The 24,441-nt window shown below is 54.9% G+C and overlaps 5 protein-coding genes across 5 annotated transcripts; 3 read left to right on the top strand and 2 right to left on the bottom strand.

The window, feature by feature from the left end:
* Positions 1-1,593: 1,593 nt before the first annotated feature.
* On the top strand, positions 1,594-3,067 carry EsH8_IV_000890 (Iwr1 domain-containing protein; the record flags this gene model as incomplete). Its single annotated transcript, XM_083265780.1, has 3 exons — positions 1,594-1,666; positions 1,725-2,765; positions 2,829-3,067. The coding sequence occupies 3 exons, from the start codon at positions 1,594-1,596 to the stop codon at positions 3,065-3,067; spliced, it is 1,353 nt and encodes a 450-aa protein (XP_083124675.1).
* A 620-nt stretch (positions 3,068-3,687) lies between these two features.
* Positions 3,688-5,748, bottom strand: EsH8_IV_000889 (F-box protein; the record flags this gene model as incomplete). The annotated part of the gene is made up of 1 exon (XM_083265779.1): positions 3,688-5,748. The coding sequence occupies one exon, from the start codon at positions 5,746-5,748 to the stop codon at positions 3,688-3,690; it is 2,061 nt and encodes a 686-aa protein (XP_083124674.1).
* A 6,274-nt stretch (positions 5,749-12,022) lies between these two features.
* Positions 12,023-16,153, top strand: EsH8_IV_000888 (serine/threonine-protein kinase; the record flags this gene model as incomplete). The annotated part of the gene is made up of 4 exons (XM_083265778.1): positions 12,023-12,056; positions 12,128-12,308; positions 12,725-15,819; positions 15,879-16,153. 4 exons carry the CDS (start codon positions 12,023-12,025, stop codon positions 16,151-16,153), a joined length of 3,585 nt encoding a protein of 1,194 aa, XP_083124673.1.
* A 1,454-nt stretch (positions 16,154-17,607) lies between these two features.
* EsH8_IV_000887 (uncharacterized protein) lies at positions 17,608-18,952 on the bottom strand (the record flags this gene model as incomplete). The annotated part of the gene is made up of 4 exons (XM_083265777.1): positions 17,608-17,910; positions 18,076-18,172; positions 18,333-18,418; positions 18,917-18,952. The coding sequence occupies 4 exons, from the start codon at positions 18,950-18,952 to the stop codon at positions 17,608-17,610; spliced, it is 522 nt and encodes a 173-aa protein (XP_083124672.1).
* Positions 18,953-19,486: 534 nt separating this feature from the next.
* EsH8_IV_000886 (rab-GTPase-TBC domain-containing protein) lies at positions 19,487-21,997 on the top strand (the record flags this gene model as incomplete). The annotated part of the gene is made up of 6 exons (XM_083265776.1): positions 19,487-19,509; positions 19,579-19,696; positions 19,754-19,915; positions 19,971-20,503; positions 20,556-20,698; positions 20,745-21,997. 6 exons carry the CDS (start codon positions 19,487-19,489, stop codon positions 21,995-21,997), a joined length of 2,232 nt encoding a protein of 743 aa, XP_083124671.1.
* Between the last annotated feature and the right edge of the window lie 2,444 nt (positions 21,998-24,441).

Genomic DNA, 24,441 nt, shown 5'->3' with positions numbered 1-24,441 from the left:
TGGGAGGGTGAGATGGAGGAAGTAGCCTGCTGCCTTTAGTTGAGGTACCTAACTATCTTGGCCAGCTACCTTGCGGATTGACGGCCAAGTTGGATTGGAGGTGGCCGGGGCAATGCACCCAACGGCGCATCATTTCTATAACTACTTACTTTAGCACTTTGGCCGACTTATAGCGTCGGTCTCAAACCACCCAGTAGTGTCGTGATGGGACCGAGAAACCGAAGAGGAATTGTATTCGGAGGCACGAGACAAGATTGCGCCATCCCCCTCCCTCCGTTTGATACGAGTATTTGTTAGTGGGTAGCTGCGAATACATGTTAAGACGAGCAGGAGCTCCCACCAACGATGGAGCGGGCATCAGCAGCGGCTATCAGCACCGCGGTAGGTAATGCAGCAGCTCCATTCGGCGTCGACATGCTTTGTGCGTCATCATCCTTGATGCATCCCGAGCCAGGGAGTTGCAGGAACATGCCCATTGGCTGTGGCTGCTCATGTTTCCGAAGTACCGGAGACTTTCCCGTGGTGCACGAGCCATTCAGCCCCACACTCTCCGGGCTAATCACAGGCCTCAATGGATGGATGGGCGCCCAGACCAGGGCGGACAGACAGTCCAGAGTTCAGATATCGAGACGTCCCCTGCAAGGTCGGAGCTTCAGCCACCTCCATCATGTCACCGACATGCTATGCGTGGAATGGATAATCCTGTAATTATGGACGGCACTTCCATCTCAAATGTTTCTCGCCTTGTTGCATTGCAGCACGGTAATCCGCCACTATACATAAACAAGTTTGACCATGTCTACTCTACGTTGCCAACCTACCTGCAAGCTTACTACTAGGGGGCGTTCAGCTTTGGCGTTCCACCACACTGCACAATGATGGCAGGTCGAGGGCTGAAGATTTTCACCTGTGAACTCTCTCAGCAAGCTCAATCTTTTCCGAGCAGGCTTACTCAGGCTTGTAAGGCAGGGCAGGGCAGGGCAAAGGATGGAGGGTTTCAGATGTTTGACAACCTATGCAAAGACAACAAAGATCTGCTCCCCCAGGTCTCAGCCAGACCCTCGTCCCCGAATCCTGCCATCCAGACCTCCAATGAGTTTGAGCCGGCCAACTGGCCGTCGGGGCGTTCAAGACGTCTCCCACCTGGTTCATGCATTCAATTGGCATTGGTTGGAACGGAGTATTGACGCTGTCTATTCAACAGCTGGAAACCCCCAACCAATTATGATCGGATACGGCGGGGCTCTCACCCCCAACCGGCAAAGGCAGTCCACCGCCTGGGGTTATCCCCGGATGAGCTATAATTCTGCCGAAAGCGGTGAATATTCTGTCCAATGACGTACCTCGCCGATAAGCTGTCTTATCGCTGGTATGTCACCTTAGCGGCGCTTCCAGAAAAATCCACCTCGCAAAAATCATCATAACCATTGTATGAAATACGACGTGGCAGAGGACAGACTAAACCAGGGATCGCAGCTGCACCTTCTTCCCCACCTTATATCTCTTCTACGAGAACTATAGCATAACAGACACAGGCCCAACATCCCTCTCTTTCTCTCCCTATATCCGTTTTCCGTCTGCCTCCAGCCCGACATGTCTGCCCCTCCTCAACTGATCCACATCAAGCGGAAGCGGGGCGACGAGGATGCGCCAGTTACCTACCTTCGTAAGAGGCCCTCTCCTCTGCTTGTGCTGGTGAAAGGGTGTAAACTAACAAACGACAGAGCTTGAGCCGGGATCGAAACGACACTTGACCGGTAGCAGCTGGGTTTACCGAAGACGGCTGGCAAAGGCCAGCGCCCGATCTGCTGCGAATGCACAACATGCCTCCGCCCAAGCCAAGCCGATTATACAAACTTCGAAACCCGGCGACGAGATCTCGAGCCCCAGGCGCGCTCCCCCGGCCTCGTCTGTCCCAACCCCAGCGTCGAACCATGCGCCGTCCGGAAAGAAGGTAGCCCCCGAGGGGCAGGCGCTAGCGGGACAGCAACGCCCGACGAATCCCGCCGCCGAGCCCAGGCGATTTCACATGTCCAGGTCAGCAATGAGCTCTCCTGGAGGCAGCGGGATACCCAAGGCAGGTGTAACCAAACGGGGCCGGTATGGGCCCGCTGTCTTTGTCGAAAGGGGAAAAAAGAAGAGTGCACGGAGGGCAATCGATGCGCTCGACGCGAACAAGAATGCCGCTGGGCCAAACTATCCAGCGGCCTCGGAAGGCGGAGCCGGCCCTTCTACCGACGTCGATATGGTGGAGGAGAATAAACCAGCACCCAAGAAACCCCTGGCGAAACGACCTCCCCGACCCGCCGCAGCAGACGTCGAGGCGCAGCGCAAGCCCATGCCCAGCGTCGCTCCCACTCAGGATCTGAGCAAGATCGCCTCCGACATGGACCAGTGGGTGCTGCACGAAATCGGGCTGAACCTTCAAGCCATGGAGCAGCGGGCGCCGCCGCCCGTCGCGTCGCCTTCCCGCTTCAAGCCCAAGGCGCCGGTCAAGCGCTTCGCTGAGCGGCATCCCGAGTTGGCGAGGGAGCTCGACGGAGGCCACCAGGATGAGACCATGACAGAGGCGAGCGACGTTGACGATGACAGCGACGACGACTATGTCATCGAGGTGTACGAGCTTGCGCCCTCGGAGCCTGTGCTGGCGGAAATCCCACCCGAGGAGATTGGTGTGCTGAGGTTCGATTCGCAGGAGGATTTGGAGCTGTTCTACGGGAACGAGGACGACGATTCGGACGACGAAGATGACGAGGACGAGAACGGTAGGGCGCCTCCACGTCACTCGGAACACATGTGAAGCACTTGACACTAACTTGGACTGCCAGCGGAGAACCACTACACAGCCGACTACCCCGAAGATGAGGTCGACTCTGAAGACGAGTACGACCGCCACGCCTACCTCTTCCGCAACGCCAACGCCTCGGACGAGGAGGAATTCGACTCCCGCGACCAGTACGAGGAGGACGAAGACATGTACGTCATGGAGGGCGATGAGCGGCGTGACGAGGACGAAGTCTTCCAGGACAAGATCCGCCGGTACATCCGCCAGCACGGCTCGAACTAAACAGTCTAACGAACGATGTCCCATTGCCTTACCCAAGGTCTGTGAGGGGGGCCACGGATCGCACCCGGGATTTGGGGCAATTTGACATGTTCCAATTGAAATAGCCGAGTACTCCAGTCTTTAGATACATGGAATGTTCGCCTTCGCGTGCGTGTGTGTGTCCTTTGCGCAATCTGTCTCTTGTAGTGTGGTGGAAACGGGATCCATCCCGAAAAGATACCCTTGCCAGACCCAATGTCCCCTCCCAAGTCCAATCCCTAAACACCAGGTGAGGGAAGAATAAGTATATAAAAAAACAAGAATAAAAAAACGTGCTCCTGCAAATAGCACGCGGGCAAGAGATGAAGTGACGCCTTCCCGATGCGAGACGCCGAATCATCCGGACCACGGAGTGAATGGCGATGCATCCCACATCTAGCTGCAAAATGTGTGTTCGCCCGTAACGCCAAGAGATGAATATATACGAAAAAGACCCAATTGTAAAAGAAAAAAGAAGGAGGAAAGATGAAGGGGGAAAGGGGGGGAGAGGGAAGTGTGAAGAAAGATTCCCGCCCGTGAAAACTCCAGAAAACCAAATGTTGCAAAGATCTTGATCGATCTCATGGACGGCATTTGTCGCCTCACATGATTGTGCAAGACCCGACGGTCCGGCCTCGTCGCCGGCCGCCGTTCACGCCCTCCTCCTCATTGGCATGCAACATCTGTGCCTCTCTAGCCCGGCGTCTGCGACGGCGATGGCCGGCTCCGGTGGTCCCCGCCTCCTCGTTCGCCTGCATGTAATCGGCCCACCGGCGCTCGAGGCGATTCGCAGAGGCAAGGTCACCGCGGAGCACACGCTTCGTGTGCTCATCGACAGTCATCTGGAACTTGTAGAAGCACTTGAGGCTGATGGCCTCGGCAGCGAAGGAGAACTTGCCAGCCTCGGACGTGGAGGGCTTAGACTGAGCGTTGCGGAAAAGAACTTCGCGGATGCCGGTCCAGGTGACGTTTTGGCAGTCGTAGACTACCATGTGGAGGCCGGTTTTCGGTTTTGGCTTCGTTGCGGCGCTCTGGGAGCGGGTGCTAACCATGTGGGCCGCCTCGGCGAGAACGAGGTCGCTAATGCGGGTGTTATCGAGGTCGATGCCTCTGAGACGCACACAGTTCTTGACTACCGGCAGCACGCCGCTGTCTCCAAGGTTCTCGCAATAGCTGATCGATAGGTGCTCTAACCAAGGCGCACAAGGCGCTTTGGCCAGATGCTCCGAAAGGAGGCTGTTGGTGAGATCAGAAAGGTCCTCCAGTTCGAGATGCGTAAGACGCGGGGTGGATGCGAAGATGGGTTCCAGCGCAGCATCCGTTAGTTCGGTGCAACCGGACAACCGCAGCCCCTGGAGTTCTGGTGCGTTGTATCCCAAGGCCCTCACTCCCTGGGTTGTGAGGCGGGAGCAACGGCTCAAGTCGAGATGGCGCCACTTCCTCGGTGGTACGATGGGTCGGTCTGTAAGGATGTCGATTTCGGGGTCTTCTCCGTGGACCATGATCTTGAACGCGCGGTCGTTCAGCTCTGCGCAGCCGTTCAAGACTAACCTTTCCAAGTTGTTGGTCGTGAAGAGCGTTTCGGCAACCTCGAGATTGTCAAAACCCCTGACTTCTCCAGCCCTCAAATCCTTCAACCTTGGACACCCCTCGAGCACCGCCTTGATACCTCTCGCATCCATGTGCACGCACCACGACACATTGAACATTTCCAACTGCGGGCACGACTCTGCGATGATCTTGCACGACATGTTGGTTACAGCTGTCAACCCAGTCAGATTGAGATTGGCGAGCTTGTCGTTGCTTCTTAGCAGACTGTGCAGTGTATTCCGTTGGAAGTTGCGGCATCCCTCGAGAGTGGCGTTGACCAGGTTCTTGCACGCCTTGACGACCACCTCCGCCCGTTTGTAATGCTCGACCTGGACACAGCCTCTCAAGTTAAGATCCTTGATAAATGGCCCAGCAGCCACGATGATCCTAGCGAGAGATTCGGCTGGTATGATCTGGTAAAATTCCGTGGCGTCAAAGGACGTCCATAACTGGCCGTCGAAACATATTTTATGGAACATGTTGCTGACACGTGAAGCACGTACTAGCTCCTTGGGTGAAAGGTAGGAGAAGATTTGCACGCGCATTTCGTGAGGCATATTCTCCCAAAAGTTGAAGTCGCGTTTGGGAATCGCCGGGTTGGCTATCGTCTTGCCCGTCGTCCTCAGGTCGGGAGGAAGGCCAATAGTCTGGGCGCCGGGTGACTGCGTCCCGGGAAAGACATTGTCAACTCGCCGGATGGCCAAACGGCCGTCTATGCCCACAAACTGTATGTTTTCGCTAGATGGTGTTCCCGGCACAGAGCTGGAGGCGCTGGCGTAGCCGGATGCTGTCGCTCCGGCGGGGAAGTAAGAATCGCCACTGAAAGATGTTCCAGCGGTCGAGGGTCCCGCCAAGCTCACGCAGGAGATGTTTCCGCGGCCGCGTTGAGGATTGCTGTGGGATCTGGTAAGACCGGTTCTTGCCAGTGATGGCGAGGACGACATTCGGTGCACACCGCACAGCACACGGTGTCGGCCTTTGGTCTTGCTGGCTGGCGTCGAGACACCGGGGCCTTGTTCATCCACCACCTCCATGGGGGTTGACCCCACGGAGAACTCGTTGGTGTCGGCCATTGTCGCAACTCGGTGGACTGGAGGAAATTTGCGAAGGAAATAAAAAACGCCAGCTAAACAAATCAGAAAACAGGCTCAGAAACAGCTACAACAAGTGATTTGAAGTGCAAGCAGAAACCGAGTTCGGCTTTTCGAGGTCGCGCAGTCTCTCTCGTATCGTCTGGAGCAGGTGTAGTAGCGCGGGGCACTTCGGTGAGGGCTGAGCTTGGAGATCCACTTCGACCCTTACGAGGGCAGAGCGCTCGGGAAAGTTGGTGGACGGCCTTATTTCATAGTCGGCGTTTCGTAGAAAAGCGCGAATACCGGTCGAGAGAGCTCAAGAGACAAAACAAGTCTCTAGAAGGGCAGTTGAGACATGGAACGCGAATAATCGGGAAGAGGTTGTGGTCTTGAACACTTTCTCGGAGGGGGGGACAAAACGGAGGGGTGGGCAGGGGTTTGATGGGCATCTGCTATCAGAACGGATGTGAGCCGGCTATCGAGAAATGGAGGTCAGCAGATAGCGGGGTGTGGAGCCTCAGAAGGCTGGAGGAAGGGGACCTACGGGTTGGGGCGGAGCACATGGCACACTGAAGGCTCAAGATATCATGGCCTCTTGTTCTTGCGTGGTAGGTCACACGAGCAAGAGTCCGGGACACAGACAAGGCTTTCGGTGGGAAGTTTGGGTGTAAGAGGCAGAAGATGGGTGGGCGAGAGAGGGAGAGGGAAGAAAAGTGAAAGAAGTGAGAAAAAAAAAGTAGAGGCGGAAACAAAACTACAACCTCAACCACACCACACCACGCCGCACCACACACACCGCACCGCAGGGTAAGGGAAGGTGAGCTTAAAACGCGCTCTGTACGGATGCACAAAACAGCCCTCACACACCCCCCATTGCCCATCCAGTCGGCGAAACAGGGACCCTCCTTATCGATGGATCCTAGTTCGCCATCCGCCCGCCATCCACATCCACAAGGTCTGCCAGTGCCAAACTGCCTCCACAGGAGGGACTACGACTTGGGTTTTTACGGATCTGGAGTTGGCCACTGGCCAGATGAGAAGGTCCCCGGTTCCTCGGCCGCTTGGGGCCAAGCCCAGAGAAACAAAGTGCCACCACGGGTACAAACGAAGCTGCCAGTCTTCTCACCTGCCTCTCTAGCTTACATAGTACACACTGCCTTGGGCTGAGATCGGCCCAGGCTGTGGAAGGCTGGCCAGGGGCGCGACGGGTAAACAGTCTGACAATAGAAGCCGTGGACCAAAGAGTTCAGACCGACTAGCAAAACGGACTGACCAGATGCCAGACCAGATGCCAGACCAGCCAGCCAGACCTAGGGCCACAGCACCAAACAAGAAACAAGACAAGACAATGTGAAGTCAACGCCAGCGGTTGACATACGGGAAGATACCTCGCCGCCCTGATCCACCTGGTGCGGGGACCGTGGCCCGGTAAAAAGAGCGGGCAGGTGGGGGAGGGTCGAGGGGGAAGGTGAAGGGTCCGCCCGGAGCGCACATCAGGAAAGCCCTCTCACTTGCTCCAACCGTTCCGAGCGCTGTCGAAAGCAGTGGGTCGCCCATGATCCAGTGTCTTGACCCCACCACCCATAGCCAGTCAGATCTTTGCTGACTGACACTACGACACACCCAATCGAGCGAGAACATGACATGAGCACTTGCCCAACCCAAGTCACCGTCTTCTTTTCGTGGCACCATCACCAGCCCGTATCCCGCCATTTTACCAGTCAACTGATGCAAGGCAACGGCCCCGAACCACCATGGACACCATGAACACCGTGGTTGTCACCACCGCCGGCCCCCATGGCGTGGGGGGGAGGAAGCTGCCCGACAACCCCCAAGAGCATCAGCGGCACATACGCCACGTCGTGGTGTTGTGCATCTCACCGCAGGGTCCTCCGCCTCCGGAATGTCTGTAGGCAGGGACCTGGACAATGGAACATGCAGGACGAATCCTGTGCGGTCTCCTTTGGCGGCCCAGCAGAGATTCCCTACTCGGCTCGCTAGCGTGCTGGCTGGACCCTTGAACTCCTGCTGCGTGCGTACTTTGGGTGTGGTATATTGTACTGATTTGCGGACCATTTTTGTCACTTATTGGAGGAACTCAACTCCGGCCAGACACCAGACACCAGTCTTCAACCGCCGGTGCGTCTCCCCGTTCACTCCCTGCACGGTCGCGGCGCCGTCTCTCAGAATGGCCAGGGTTCTGTCGCCACTTGGGCCACGGATCCATCTGCTTCTTTTCCATCCGAATTAGCCAATACTGGCACAACTGGCAGATGGTGCCGGTAGCCCGGTCCAAGAAAGTCCATCCGAAACTGTCAGGAAACGGACTGACTCGTTGTTTACGTTTGCTCTACTCACACTTGCGGGATGTTTGTTTCTTCTGAGCCCAAGGTTTGTGTCGTCGAATGATAGGCGTCTAGACATTCGCCCCAACAGGCGCTTGCTGCGGGATATTTCCTCATACCGACGTCGACTTTGAGTACATAGTAGGTGCCCCAACCCCCCGGAGAGAGCATACGACCCGAGTGCTGTGTCGGAGTAGGCGCTTTTTGGGACCGAACCCCCGTCTTTCTTAGCTCGTTCCGCATGCGAGCGACCCTGGACAAGAATGTTGGCCCCTCAAAATAGAACCGAATTCGAACATTTTGGCGGGGCTGATCCTACCGCCTCCACGTTGATGAGAAACCTGGAACAATCGAACCCGTCTATCAAATTATGGGCATCTTCGCCACAATCCTTTCTCGGGAGTCGAGATATGTATATCCCATCTCCAGCCATCTCCATCGGCGGGTTCAGCACTGTTCGCTTGGAGCTTGACCGAAGCTGACACCACCGCGCTTTGTGCTCACGCAAAAATCGCCGTTCCGTGCGGCCGTATCTGCAGGACCGTGACAACTTGGCGGATTTCCAGGCAGATCCATCATCTTGATTTGATACCGAGGCTCTATTCACACTGTTATCTGGCGTCTCTGGCACTCGCCTTGTTGATCTAGCGCCCGCTAGCACACACCAGTCGCAGACTGGCTTGGTCGGCTGATGCTGTCCACGCCGAAAGTCGGGAATCTGGGTACTACCCATGGCACGTCAGACGACTCAGGTACCAAAAATGAGGATGCAGCAGGCGGTGAGCCACGCGACACTCGTCTCTCCCATCACCTAATCTTGATGAGCTACGAGAGATAGCTTTTCTCGCCATTCACCGAAAGGCCTGCTTTCAAGGTTGAGTTTTAGCAAAAAGCTTGGAGATGGCATTTATCCATGTTTCCGAGGTGCCCTGCGCTCTTCACCGTGCGGTCGTGTGATCGACCTGTCTCAATCACGAGCCATCGAGCATGAAAGCACCTCTGTGTTAATTGTCGCTGCTTTCAGTCCCATCGGCAAGACATATCGAGAAACAAGACCAGTGCCATGCCGTAAATTTCATGTCAAAATCACAACACGACAAAATTGTCGGCCTCGCAGATTGTTTCGTTCCACATAGTAGAAGGGTGACACTGTGCCTTGTCTCAGGTGTCTGCCGACTCTCGATCAACCCCTTGAGAAAAACGGGATGCTCCCATTTCAAACCACGTGCCAGTCAGACGTCTGGTGACTCGCGATAAGATAAGACACTGAATTCGCGGGTAGCTCAAGTAAACGTATTGCCAGATGGCTTCCAGCAGAAACGAGGGCCGATTCCCAGCCGGGCGGCGGCAATTAAGCATGGCTCACACATTCGGCTTCCCGCTCTTCTCCCCCACAAAGCATCCAAGTCAGCCTACCAAGCGACCAACGGATGAGGATGAGGAACGTTGGTGCCATTCGAGCCTTGGAGTGAGCGGCACAGTGGTCATCTTCTCGTCCACCAGACATATCAAATGCGGGGTCACAATAGCATGCTTTAGACAAACGCCAAAGGTGGCCAGTATTCTCGTTGGCAGTCTTGCGGACTGGTATCCGATTTTCTAATATCGCTAATCATTGTTGAGATGGAACGGTAATATACCCGAGCAAGATGACATTCCAGTTGAAAGGATGTCCAGGAAGCTACCAGCTTGCATTACACATTTTACTGGCCCTTTGCATCCCGATGCCACGCTGATGGTTTGATATTTCGGGGGTGATGTCCGCCTGTATTAAGAAGCAGTCGATGTACTACACCCGACTTTGGCTCTACAAGTCCGCTGGCCCGGACTTGGCAAGCCCACACATTACCCTTCTACTGCCAGATCAGATTAAAAAGGGGACCTCGTGGGTAGCCACTCGTGTGTTGTCGTCTCTTGGAAGGAGAAGGACAGGGATCTGCCCCGTCTTTTGATGGTTGGTGGGCGGACGGCGGAATGTTTGTTTTCTTCCTCTGCCTCCTCCCCGTTCGTTGTGTTGCCGTCCACGCCGTGCAGTCGCACGGCAGATGTTGAACTTCGTTTCAAGTGAGGAGCATCAATGCCGCACCCGAAAGGTCTGCGAGGAAACATGCGGCTGTCGCCATTGTCCAATGGCCTTGGGGGGTTGTTGGGTAAATCTGGGCGATGATGGCTTGAACGCGGCTTCGGCCAGCACGTCGCCGGGCTTGGCTGCGGTACTGTGACGTATTCCGGGACATGCAGTCCATTTTTGTGTGTGGCCGCCCCGAGAGATTGGCGCCGCTCAGCGCATCGACGAGTCGGGTCCACCGTCGGTCTAGCTGAGGTGCTGGCTGCTTCACGTGCTGCAGCTGAAGGTCGGGGGAGTTTGGACAGAAGGAGAGAGAGAGCGAGGGCGCGCCTCGGTGGACTCTGCCGCCCAGCGTGCCCCCCACTTCGCATCCCTCTCAGGGCCATTACCGCAGATTATGCCCCCCAATCAATATAGCGTCTGGTTCGCGGACCTGTAGGTCAAGCCTGTAACCAGTGCTGTGTGCCCACCTAAAACTGCAACGGACTGCACGACGTGCGGGTTTTTGGGGGGGGGATTCTCAAGAGGAGAAGAGGGTTTTGTGAGGCAGCTGGACACACACGGGCAAAAGAAGCCGTGGACGGATGCATCTCAAAATTTTCGATCAACAGAAGCAGAAAGTGGATTTCCATTTCCCCCTCCCTTCGCGCCTCGTCTCTTTCTTCACTCACCAATCTTCCCACTCTCCTCGAAGCCAATACCTCCAAGGTGACATCGAGCCTGTGCTGCCTCTGTCCGTCGTAACTTCACCATCGCCGCCGCCCTCGTCCGTGATTCGACGCCCGCTGTTACCTCGAGCTCCAGCACCGTTGGCTAGGCTTGACAAGGGGAATTTCCCAGCTCTCGAGGCCGCCCCTCTCTACAGACAAGCATCTGCGGCAACCCAACACAGTAGACTGGACACAGCCTTGGACCCCCGGCCACCTCTCACTCTTCTGCCTGTCTCGGGTAGTCTTGAACGATTACGACAGACAAAAAAAAATCCTTTCAGGAAAGCCAGACGCACGTGGTGGTCCCTCGGGTGTAAGATCCAGTCACTTGACTTGCCTGACCTTTTGCCTTGCTCAACGCGCTTGCCAACGGCACAGAGTGAGAGAGAGGAAGTAGACCGGACTGAACAAACAAGAGAGCACAACCGGTTCCGGCATTGATACCGGCACTGACACTGGCATTGGCATTGGCATTGGCATTGGCGCTGCCTCTGAGTTGGCACTAGCACGGAACGGCGAGACGACTCACGTTCCCTTTCCTAGCCCTTCTACTCCTTCGGTGAGTTGGACCGGACCGAAACAGGACCAGACCGGACGCTTCGACTGCTGGTTTCTGTCGGTCTGCTGCTCTACTGCTTGCCGTGGCTGCTGCTGCTGTTGCTGTCGCTGTTACTATCACTGTCGCTGCACCAGTCCGCCTCACTCCGATTCCAGACTGAGGTGCTTGTCGTCGGATCATTCCATCGACCCTTCCATCCTGCCCTTCCTCACCTTACCGTACAGGTCGGACCACCAGCAAAAACCAAACGTTCTTTACCTACCACCCACCAGCCAAAAAAAACTCTCAAACACGCATCCTTGTGGCAAACCTTGCCTACCAACCTGACCTACCTTGCTTCTGACTCCCTCTTACCTTACCTAACTAGGTGTCTTGGGCAGTTCCATTTGTACCTGAGCTGGAACAGCCACCGTCCTACCGCACCTCTCGGTCAGCACCACCATTCGTTCTCTCTCCTACTACCCGACGCCCCAGAGCAGACCGACCTTTGCTCCTCGACCCCGCCGACTCCGAACCTGCATCGTCGAACCCGTCTCCTGCCCGCATTTTACCTTTACATTTATCCGAATCGACTGCTACTCTTCTTTCAATTATGCTACAGACGCATGGGGGACCTCGCAACAATGGTACGTGTTCCAACCACGCAAGCCCCGTCTCCGATGCCCTTCGACCTGACCTAGACTCCCACTGGCCGCAGGCACCGACACACATCACGAAGAGCCCCGCGGAAGGAGCAGAACCCCGACGACCCAGCTGCAGCTCCCCAAGAACCGAAGCACCGGAAACCTCGCCGTCATAACCGACAACCCCGGCCGCGGCCGGATGCGGTTTTCCTTCGATGCCGGCTCAGTTGCGGAGGGCGGCGATGCGATACCAAGGTTGGTCCTTCACCTTTGGATACACTGCGATTCATTTTATCGGCAAAGCTGTCGTGCCGACCACGACCGTCTCGATTGATGTGGTTGTTTTTGGCGGCCAAGGCAGACGTCTCGAGCACGGAACAGCAGGCTGTTGCAAGTCTCGGGGCGCGCGATGTGCGCATGGGCGCGTTGCGGCCGAAAATAAAAGACAGAAGTGCGCTTCCAAGTGGGATGGCTGGGGCAAGACAAGAGCGTATGATGCATGGCGTGGAAGAGCAGGCAGCAGATACACCGAGCAATATGGGCGGGCAGCAGGCCGGGTGGATGTCACGGGTGCTGGTGTGCCACTCAGGTTGTCACTGGGTGGCGGCTGGTCAATCACATGGCCGCCCATAAGCAATTGAGGCATCACGACGCTGACAAGTATCTTTTAGCCACAGGTCCTCCATCGTAACAGACCACGACCATGGCCTTGGTTTGTCCGGACTGCGTCGAATTCGACAACAGCCCTCATCGCGAGCTCCGTCAAACCCCGCTTCTAGAAGCTCCTCAATCGGCCTATCGAGGTCAACGTCGATGACAACATTGCTTGCGAACCCTCCCGGTATGCCCTTCAGCTCGCATCCATCGTCGCCCAATTTTTCCGAGGACCTGTCACGCTTCCCTTCCGAGTCTTTGCATTCTTTCTCCTTCGCCCACCAGTCAGAAGAATACATACACAACCGGCAAAATGTCCTCAAGCGATCCATAGAGTTCATGAAAGACCGGATGGGGTGGGCCGTTTCGCCCTCAAATGTTGCGCTCGCGAGTGCCCAGGCCCGAGCCTCTGGAGATGTCGAGACTCAAAACATGCTGGATCTGTTGGCCAGGGCACAGCTTGTCGGGGCGGGCAACCTCCCATCCACAGGTCAGTCCATCACCGGCCCTTTGACCGGACCCCCTCAAGTTTCGGGCGAGAATTTGTTCGAGGCAGACTTTATCCCGCGGACCTCGAGCCCCGAGCACTTCCGGTCACCAAGCACATCTCCTACCACGACCCATTCCAAGTCGTCTTTCTCGGCGAGGGAAGAAGCAGCCAGGATGGAGGAGCGAGATGAGCCCCCAAAGTCTCCAACGGGCGACGGCGAATCAGAAAGCTCGAGCAGGACGCCGACAAACGAGAGCGGAACGACGGCGAAGACATCACCACCGCCGTCTCGAAGACTGAGCTTAAAGCGCACGCTGACGGACACACTCCCGGTCTCGGTCCACCAACAGCTAATCGACACGATGGCACAGCCATACTTAGCAGGTCAAGAGCATATCTTGTCGCCCGCTTCCGCTGGGAACATGCCAAGTGCAATGGGTGCAGCCGTCCATGGACATTCGACCAGGTGGGTTCCAGCGGCGCAGGCCATCTTCACGACGGAGTCTAAGCCGCCATGGACGATCATCGCGGCCAACGATCTCGCTTGCTTATTGTTCGGAGTCACCAAAGCAGAGGTCCGGCGCATGGGTATCTTGGAGGTTGTTCAAGAAGAACGGAGGGCTTGGTTGGAAAAGAAGCTGTTGCAGATGGATCCCGAAGATGCCGTCAATGAGGCCGAAGACATCCCACAAACGATTGCGCCCCCGCCAACTACCTCAACCACGTCGCTTCTGGGCGGGCGAGGCGGAATTACCGCCCAGTTGCTGAGCAAACCCAATTCCAGATCGCAGCCCCCGAAAGCCGTCGCTCGCAAGGCGCAAACCGTTCATAGTGGAGATCCGAACCCACCGAAACTTAGGGGAGGCTCGCGGCACCAGAGCAGTCGCTCCAGAGGTGTTCTTCTGTGCGGTGACGTGGTTCCAATCCAGAAACGCAACGGTGCCACGGGCTCCGCAAGTCTGTGGGTAAAGGAGAAGCGGGTTGGTCTCATCTGGGTCATGGAGGAGATCCACGAAGACGTGGCGCTGATTGAACTCGACGACGAGGGCATCGTTCAAAAACTCTCGGGGGCCACGGCGCCGATTTGGGGCTTTGAGTCACTAAAACCCGGAGTGGACGTCGGCAAGCTAATCCCACGCATTCCACGGCAAGGCATCGATCCTCGCACCGGCGAGGTCGACTTTGCGCAGATTGTAAAGCGAAGGTTTTTCACATGCCCAAACCCAGCCAAAGTCAACATTCCCTGCACCGTCGAGCAGGTACGGGGCAAGACAGAGCTGCGCGTCTCGAGCTTTCCGCACATTGCAGGGATCATCGTCGTGGACCCCGAAAGCCTCAAGATCCAGAGCTCAAACTCGGTTTTTTGCGGCGCTTTGTTTGGGTTCGAAAAGCCCGACGGCATGGCTATTGACTCGTTGGTCCCTGGCTTTGAGAAAATCCTCCATATTCTGACGGAAGAGGACGGCGTCCAATTGCACGATGGAATTGTAGTACCAGAGCATAGTTTCCGCCGGGCATCGGCGATTTTGGGTCTCCGGGAAAATCGACCCGACGCCGCGGCGAGCTTCCTACGCCCTGACGGATTACCGGGAAAGCACAGGGACGGCTCAGAGCTCAAGATCGATGTGCAAATGAGAGTGGTACGAAGCGCGAAGCAATCCACGGTAATCCAGGAGACTGTTATTGAAGATGAGGATGAGGATAAGGTCGGAGATAACCAGGACGATACTTTCTCCGTTACCCATTCAGAAGTGGTTTTTGCGCTCTGGATCACCTATTCCAGGCACATGCACGCCTCCAGGTCTACCCTCGGCGTGACGTCGGCATCGGCCTCTGGAACGACGACTCCCTTGCATCAGCCGTCGCCTGGACAGACGCCCGCGCACACACCACTAGAAATTAGTTCAGATTCCGACGAACCCAAACCTCGGGAGACAACTTCGACTGCATCAGCCATCACCAAACAACTCAAAGAAGTTGCAATGACGGCCGCAGCAAAGCTGACTGGTGCATCGCGATCCGCCGCAGAGAAGAAACAGGACAAGCCGCCCGTGCCAAAGGTCATTGAGCCGGCACAACAAAAGAAGTCGATCGATGACTTCCAGATCATCGAGGACATGGGCCAGGGTGCCTACGGTCAGGTCAAACTGGCCAAGTACAAAACGACACAGAAGAAGGTAGTCCTGAAGTACGTGACCAAGCGACGTATCCTCGTAGACACGTGGACGAGAGATCGCAAGCTGGGTACAGTGCCTTTGGAAATCCACGTTCTTGACTATCTGCGACGGCCCGACCTCCGACATCCGAATATTGTAGAAATGGAATCCTTCTTCGAGGACGACGTGAACTACTACATTGAGATGGTGCCACACGGCCTGCCGGGAATGGACCTTTTCGACTACATCGAACTTCGGAGCAACATGGAAGAGGCCGAATGCCGGAGTATGTTCGTCCAAGTCGCCAAGGCTATCGGGCACCTTCACACGAAAGCGTTGGTGGTCCACAGAGACATCAAGGACGAGAACGTGATCCTGGACGGCGAGGGCAACATCAAGTTGATCGACTTCGGGAGTGCAGCATACATCAAGAACGGCCCCTTTGACGTCTTTGTAGGCACGATTGGTAAGCCAGCCATCCCCCCCCCCCCACCACTGAGGCGGACGAGACTAATTCTGATCCAGATTATGCTGCGCCTGAGGTGCTCGCTGGCAAGCCATATGGTGGCAAAGAGCAAGATGTGTGGGCGCTCGGAATACTACTCTACACGATTATCTACAAGGAGAACCCATTCTACAGCATCGACGAAATCATGGACCGAGACCTTCGAGTACCGTGGACGATGAGCGACGATAGCATTGATCTGGTACGATGCATGCTCAACCGGGATGTGACCGCGAGATACGACATTGACCAGGTCCTCGCGCATCCCTGGTGTCAGGAAGTTGATGAGGAGTGAAGGACACGACGCGACGACGACGAGGAAGAGACGCGGGGGGGAGGGGCCACCTGTTTTTGGGCCACGGAGCAATTTGGTCAAGATACCCTAAAGAGCAATCTTGAACAGCACGACTCGTTCGGGGCGAGCCGGATGTGCTTATAGAGAGAGCCATTTGACGCAAGAAGACGCTTTGTTCTTTTCTTGTTTTTCTTTTTTGCCCTGTGATGGCTTTGGACGAGTTGTATGTCATGAACAGAGGAGGGGAGGGAGGCTCGGTCTCTCAGACAAGACGGCTGAGGGCCGAATGAGGGAAGTCCCTCCTTCGGTTTGGGTTTGCATGGGGCTCGGTTGGCATTTCAGCGAAGACAGCACTCATAGAAAGATTCTTTTTTTGCGGGGCTGGGATCCGGAGGCAGACGGCGTAGTGAATAGGGAATACAAAATACGAATCATTGCGAACAAAAGGTCTCTGGAGACGAAGACACCGCTCGGGAGTGAGGGGGGTGAGTGGGCGCAAGGCGGCTCGACTGATGCGCGCTTTGGATCTCCAGGTAATATCTAAGAGAACCCCCCCCCGCCACGCCCCGGTCTCTAGGTTCGCCGCTACGCCTTGTGCCGCACATATCTGGTCTGAGCTTCTCATTTTTTTGTAGACGAGGTTGCTCGTCCTCTACCTCGGGGATCCATTAAACAGCCGGTCTGGCAGGAGGGCCTTTGCTTCGCGGCGAGGATGGGAGCCGTTTCTAGGGGCCGGTCGTCCGGTGAGGCAAGGGGAGAGCAAGTGAACTGCGGGGGGGGGGGGGGGAGAGGGGAGGGAGGGGGCATGTGAAGAAGAGGCGGTTCCTGACGTATGCTCCCGCCGCCGGTCGACCAGGGAGCTCTGCAGCTGGGCGGGCGGTCCCTCAACCTTTTCCTTGGGTGGCAAGGGGTCCTTGTCTCACTCCTGGAATGCTGAGTCGGGCCGGGGATAGATAGGGGGGGGGGAGGTGTTGGAGTTGGTTCTCTGGTCGAATTTGAGGGCAAAGCGGCGCCCGGAATTCTTCTTCGTCGCCCGAGATACGTGCGCAGATAAGCGTGTGGTCTCCATGGTCGTTGAGGAGTGGCCGGCTGCTCACGATGTGTCCCCCCTTCTCCTTTCCACGGCGATTTTTTCAATTGGGAAGCCTATGAGGCGTGTGCCGGAGACGCTTTACCGGTGCAGATGCCGGCACACGGGCGGCAAAGGTATATAGATCGTTCCGGGAGGACTTACAAAAAAAAGAGAACCCCCCTTTCTTTAATTGCTTCTTGCAAGCCCCTATCGAAGGGAACGACTTTTTTTATGTTTGTAGCAGCAGATGGGGCAGCTGTCTCATCCCGAGTACAGCTTTCCTAACCCTTTTCAACCCCTCTTATCGCAACCCAAGAGTGGTTTGCCCCGATCCTACTGCCAATCCCGAACACAGGTTCATCAATACCAGACGGAGAATGCTTTAGACGTTGAGCTCGGCGGCGCCGGACTTGCTAATGTACTCGGCATAACGCTTGAGCTGCTCCTGGACGGGGCCGCTCTTGCCGCAGTAGCGCTCAACCATCTCGGCGGAGCGGCCGGTGAAGAGCTTGGGGTCGAGAAGGCTGTCGATCTCGCCCCAGACGGGCTTGAAGTACTCGGTGGCTTTGATACGCTCAATCAAGTCGTTCTTGCCGCCCTGCTTCTTAACGACGTCGCTGGCCTGGTGGGAGAGCACACGGATCTCCTCGTGTGCCTCCTGGCGCGAGCCACCCTTGGCGACGATCTTCATGATGATGTTCTCCATAAAGGACAACTCTTACATAACGTGGGCGTGAATGCGCTGGGGGTAGGTGACCTGGTCGTTGTGTTGGCGTTTGAAGATGACATTGGTTCTTGGGGACGATTTTGGGGGGGGGGGGGGGGGGGGGGGGGGCAACGAATCACTTACAAGGCCGGAGGTGACGTTGTCCAAGCCGATGAGAATGGCATCGGCCAGGAGCATCATCTCATACGGCGGATGGCACTGTCGTCCAGGGTTCTCTGAACTGGATCATTGGCGTCAGCAGTCGTTGACAAAAGATGTCAGGAAGGAAGGTCTTGCACCACTGATCGGCATAAGTATCGACGAAGTTGATAGGGAGGGAACGAAGCTTGCGGCCAAGAGCGCAACATTTCGTATCCATCATCCCAAAAGTCGATACATACCTCTTGTGGGCAAGATGGCGGATGTCGTTGGTGATGTGCATCGCAGTAGCGCCCAAGCCGCAGATGGCATTGGCGACGTCAAAAGTCTGGAATCACCCTACAGTACACCACCACGCCCACTACAGCCTATGTTTTTCACTACTAAAATGAAACCTTAGAAACATTCCAAAATATTAAAATAAAAAATTTAATTAGATACTTAAACCATTATTAATCAGCTTACAGTACTTACTTTTATCTTATATATAATAGTTCTATCTATATAGTGAGTATAAGCAGTAAGATCTTGACGGTTTATCTATGGTGGGGTTTAGTGGAAATACAGTACTATTAATACTGTCTTAGGTTGAGATTTTCTTCCTCATACAGAAGACCTACTTGAAGGATATATATTACTACAACACCAGTTAGAAATATAAAACTAAGTTAGTAGATTTATATATATAGTAGTTAAATACATTATTATATATAAAGAATTATGTATTAGTACCTAAGGTGTAGAGATGTATTTGTTTCTCTAATTTAATGCTTTGCGGATTTAACATGGCGCACTGTGACGTGTTCTCAGACTTTTGACCCCTCACTGTAATGAGCACCTTGTAAGTATCGAAGCCCGACATTTTGACGACAGTTTCTTTATCAATCGGGGACTTGGAGATTTTGATGAACACTGAGAACTCTACACCGCAAAGAGAGAAAACTGATTAGGCGTTTATAGCTCTCAAATAAAGGAACGAAAATTCATCGGCAGTGACATGACTAGAAAATGTCTGGTGCGACCGATCGCGGGGTACCATTCTATTGGGCAGGCGGTCGCAGAATCGAGAATGCCCCGCCACCCCACTTTAACACCCGACCCCTGCACCGCCTGCCGCTCCATCGCCGCAGCTCAGTCTTCCCTTCCCTATCTTACCTCATCGCAGGTAGACACTGAGGTACTTTGGCTTGGCCCAAGCTTCCGCCGTCTCCTGGGTTCCTCTCCAGCCACCCTCAACTGGACTACTGATACATCCCACACAGTTGCCAACTCAGTTCCGTCTTGTTACTTGTGTCTCTCCGACTGCTGAAGCCTTGACCTGGGATGTGAGTTGCATCGCTTGTGTACTCTTGCAGGCGACACACTTCCTCAACCAAGGACCTACCACCATTGCAGGATGAGAGCCCTCGATGAAGCCCAGTGAGTGCGAGTCGAATCACATCGGCGTGGGCCTCCTACATCATATCCGCCAGCTAACCCAATTCACAGGAGACGATGGGCCGAGACACTCAAGTATGCGGGCAGCTCGTCTGATTTGCAGCGCGCAGTCAAATATAATGGGCCATCAAGTCCGTGTGTTACTGGCTGCAGGTCGCTATGTTGGAAGGTCAGCGTGAACTCTGTGCGGATCTCATCTCAACTTCCAGCTGACATTCACCCTTAGGTCTTTTTGCTCTTCCAGGATGCCGATGCCTCGGGTTGGTCAAAACAGCTCTCCGAGTCGCGCGACTTTTACTCTGAACGGCGGGATCATTTCTTAAAGTTCATCAAGCATCCGGAAGAGTTGGCCAAGGTGTCTATTGACCCGCTGGCGGATGATCCAGAGGTCTGTATCTAGTGCCTTCATCTGTCAACGTTATGTAACTCACAGTTCGCTGCAGTCCCCTTGGAACACAGTTCGGCAAGATGAAATTGTAAGGGCAGAAATCGCGCAGGATGTTCGCCGGCTACCGGACGAGCCATTTTATCACGAAGACCGGACGCAGGACATGATTATCGATGCGCTGTTTGTGTACTGCAAGCTTCATCCCAACGGCAGCGGTTACCGTCAGGGTATGCACGAACTCCTAGCACCCATCGTCTTTGTGGTTCATCAGGATGCGCTTGAACGTGAGGCCATCGTATCCAGCGGATCTGCCGTCGACGAAACGATGCTTGGCATGCTCGACTCGTCCTTCATCGAGCACGACGCGTTTGCGTTGTTCTCCAAGATAATGGAGAAAGCAAAGGCTTTTTATGAAGTCAAAGATTCCATCTCGAGGGCTGCGTTGGCGTCTGCTTCGAAAGACCGTGCGGAATCATCGGCCATTGTTGAGAAGAGCAAGTACATCCATGAGGTGTGCCTAGCCAAGGTTGACCCTGAGCTGGCCAACCATTTGAAAGACATTGAAATTCTGCCGCAGATCTTTTTGATGTGAGTACCATACCCTGTCTGCGTTCAGGCCGGTGCTGATGAAAGGCTTTAGCCGCTGGGTCCGTCTTCTTTTTGGCCGCGAGTTTCCATTCGACCAGATGCTTGTGCTTTGGGACACCCTTTTTGCGGTCGACCCATCCCTCAGCCTGATAGATCTTATTTGTGTCGCAATGCTCGTCAGGATTCGCTGGAACTGTGAGTATGGGATAGCTCTGCAGTTGCTCGAGCTAACTTGTCGCAGTACTTGAGGCAGACTATTCTGTGTGCTTGCAGTTGCTTTTGAAGTATCCTGCACCAGAAGCTCCCCACGGACCGCACACTTTTGTAGAAGACGCGGTGTATCTAAGAACCCATCTTAACGTTTCAGGGGGGGTGTCGCTCATCTTGAAATACACCGGCAAGGTGCCAAGCACAACACCCTCTGCGAGCAGCTCACGGCCATCGACACCACTAGGGCAGGCTTTCACATCCTTCAGAGGCCGAACCAAGGGCGGTCACTCGCCTATCCCTTCCGCAGGCAGATTTATCCAGCAGCAAGGCGGTATGGAAGCGATATTCCAGGGAGCTGCTAAAAGCATGCTCGAGAGAGGCGAGAAACTCGGTATCAACCAGGCCGTAAGAGACGCCATGGGCGACATCAAAAGAAACATGCAAGGCCTGAACGAGGTGCGCTACTCGCCACGTACAGCCAGACAGCTGCTAGGTGACGATTCCGCTGTTCAGGCTGTTGCTGCACTAGAAAAAAGAAATCGACTATTGGCAAACATGCTGGACGAGACGGTGTCAAGCCTGAGATCCCTGGCTACCTCGGACCTCAACGATAAGGTTAAGACCCTGGAGCTTGTCGAGGTAGCTGCGGCGAAAGTACAGTTTGTGAAAGTCTACTTGGAGGACCCGACGATCGAGGTTCCGGATCTAGAGGGTGTGGCTAGTCCGCCTACTGAGGAAATACAGACAGAAGCTCAGATGGACTTTGAGCAACACAACAGGGCCGCACTTGGAGGCTCCGTTGCTGCTGAAGGTGTTGCAGATGTCATCTCAACACTTTCTCTGAAAGATCAAGACAAAACAAAGTCACCGGTTCCAGAAACATCACTCCCCGAGGCAATGGATACTACACAGGATGCATCTACAGAGCAGACGTCCGAGCAGCCGTCAGTGTCGGAGTCAAGTCCGAAATCGGGCAACATTTCGCCGGGGCCGAAGGTGCGGCCTCAGCCGCCGATCCCAACAAGATCAACTCTTGCCCAATCTTCCTTCTCCTGGATGCTCGAGCCTGACCAATCGGCGCATGCAGCATCGCCGCCGCAACTACTGAAGTCGAGCTCGGGCGGTGCACACCGCAAGCGACCTTCAGGGAACATCAACAGAGAGCGAAATGCCTTTCTGTTCGGGGAAGTCGTGGCCGATTCCGAAGATCAGAGTAAGCCGATCAAATCAGATGACATCTTTGGCTTGCAACCTATGGGGAAACCAAAGTCTCCTTTTGCATAACGGCTACGAGTACAGGTGTAAATACAGGCATAGACCAGGAGACAACGATGATGAATTCAGGAGCTGAAGAAGCCAACATGATAATGACGAGTATTTCAAGGCGAGAGCGGATTCAAATGCGTCTATAGAAGGAAGACTCGGGTTCTGTCAAGAAATATAATACAACCATACTTGCGAAGCGAGGATCTCACACAAGCGCCGGTCCCTCTCATTACCTATGTGATAGACTAGTCTCGTTATGAGAAGGAAAGATCAGCAGCCGTCACAGCCGAGGCAAGTGCGCAGGCGTCGCCTTCACGGCATGAGCTTTGATATCCATACCCCATGAACGGAATGCAGGCAAGTACCAACAAGTTGAGGAGTATGGACTTCATGCCTGAAATCTCATGGGGAAAGTGCGACGAGGGTCGAAGGAGTCTGTTGGTTCAACGACTTTTCCCTAGTTGGCATGGACGCTCCACCCCAAGCTCACCCCAAGCTCCCCCCAGTCTACTGTTTGGAATCTTCACATCATGACAGCTCCGACAGCCCCAACAGCGAACAAGGAGATGAAGCGTCCAATTTGTCATCTCAAGCATCCACACCTTGTCCGATGCAAATTCCACATTTACTCCTCCGCATACCTCGCTTCCCGCGGCAGGGAATATTGTCAAGCCAAGATCCTTTTTTTATTTATTTAAATGCGGCATGAACTTCCAACAGACCAGCCAACATCTCGGCCCACTTTGATCCCAGAGCGACAATGATCTCCCAACGTGTCGAAGGGAGTGGCGGTACGACACCGGCACAACCTCGAAATTACCACAGGTCGGGCTGGAATTATTCCTCAATGGTACACTGTCAGTACCGTGTCCGGCAGCACACTGCACACGCCCTTCGAGAACGCTTCCACGCCGACTTCCACGGTGGTCAACAAACACGCGACGACGCCGACTTGTGACCAGGCCACTTACCTCTTCGGGAAACGCAATCTAGAGAGATGAGGGTCCGTACTCCAATCCAAACCAGCCTTCGCCCTTAGAACCGGGCGTTGGTGCAGACTGTTTGGACATCCACAGCCCCATTGGCGAGGGCAGTCATGCAGCGGATCACCATCTTTACCAAGCACCCCACCCTCTTCTGCAATCTTCTGCAAAGCTGAACTCATGCAGCAGTAGCAGGAACCAGGGGTGCCAGGTAAAATAGAACGAGGATAGAAAACGGTTTGGGGGCCTTACAAGTTCCAACACCCGAAACGGCGCCGCTCCCCAAACACCACCCTCAGATCCTTGCATGGTGTGACTAGCAAACCCCCAGAATCTGCACCATGCTGTGAAGAGAACCTGAATATCCCAAAGGCGCGTCCCCGTGTAACTGCACATGTTCTCCAAAAGCCCAGGAATGGGATCCAGCACGCGGATCCAACAATGGGCAACAAAGCAACCAGCTGTCGCATGGCCTAGAGAGGCACAGCAAGCAAACAATCAAGCAAACAATCAAAGCCCCATCTCTCTTCCAACAGCCCCCTCCAACAGCCCCTACCCGCTCAGAAAATCTTTACATTGCCTAGCCTCTGTCATCTCTCGCCCGCATACGCTACCAACGGTTGGTGGATCCGACAGTCCGGTTCTCCAACACCAGGGACGTACGATAGGTGCGGAAACGAGGCTAACATCGTGTGGCCACAGCCGTTGTCACGATTCTTCATCACCACCTCCCACCGGCCCCCTCCCCTCTGCCTCCAACCACCCTCCCTGCCAGGATGGCCTTCCAAGTTTGACAGGATTATGCATACGTCAGTTCACAGTTCCTGCGTCGAGAAAACAACACACCCCAGAAACGGGGGTTCTTGCCCCTTGTTTGCATAGGAGACGCCCCTGCCGGACGTTAATTTTCGCCATGCAGGCGCTCGCTCCCTAATATCAACCCAGCTTCGAGGCATCACAGCCTCGTGACATCGACTTCCTACTGTATTTGTATTCATCATCACGCCCCCTCGGCTGCATATACCATGCATGCACCAGGCAGTCTCGACCAACTTACTTCTCAAGCACACAGCCTAGCACCGGACACACCGCCCAAATCACCCACCCAGTTCCAATCGAATTCCGCATACGGACTGGACGTGTGTACGAACACATACGATTACACAAGACCACTCCCACTGCTTGCAGGATCTCTTCAGGTCTGTAACACTGTAGTTCCGCGTTCGGTGACATGGGTGGACTTACCCAGTGCAAGGGGGCACAGCAGACGTCACCACACATGTGTGTTTGTCTCCAACGTCACCCCGGTCATCCTGGACCAGGGAAAGGCCCGCCCAGTTGGAGAGAACAATGGCCGAAGGTTTCGAGGGCAATGCACACAAAGAGAACGTTCCCTCGACTTGTCCCCCAGTACCAAGCAAGCGGTTTCTTTGAGCACAGGACCCGATGGTCCGGTATGCCTGTGCGGCGACAATGCTG

Source organism: Colletotrichum jinshuiense, chromosome 4 (genome assembly GCF_051148585.1).
Source record: "Colletotrichum jinshuiense chromosome 4, complete sequence".
In the NCBI taxonomy this organism is placed as follows: Eukaryota; Fungi; Ascomycota; class Sordariomycetes; order Glomerellales; family Glomerellaceae; genus Colletotrichum; species Colletotrichum jinshuiense.
The sequence above is the reverse complement of the archived record's forward strand: the minus strand, read 5'-3'. Positions and strand labels throughout refer to the sequence as shown.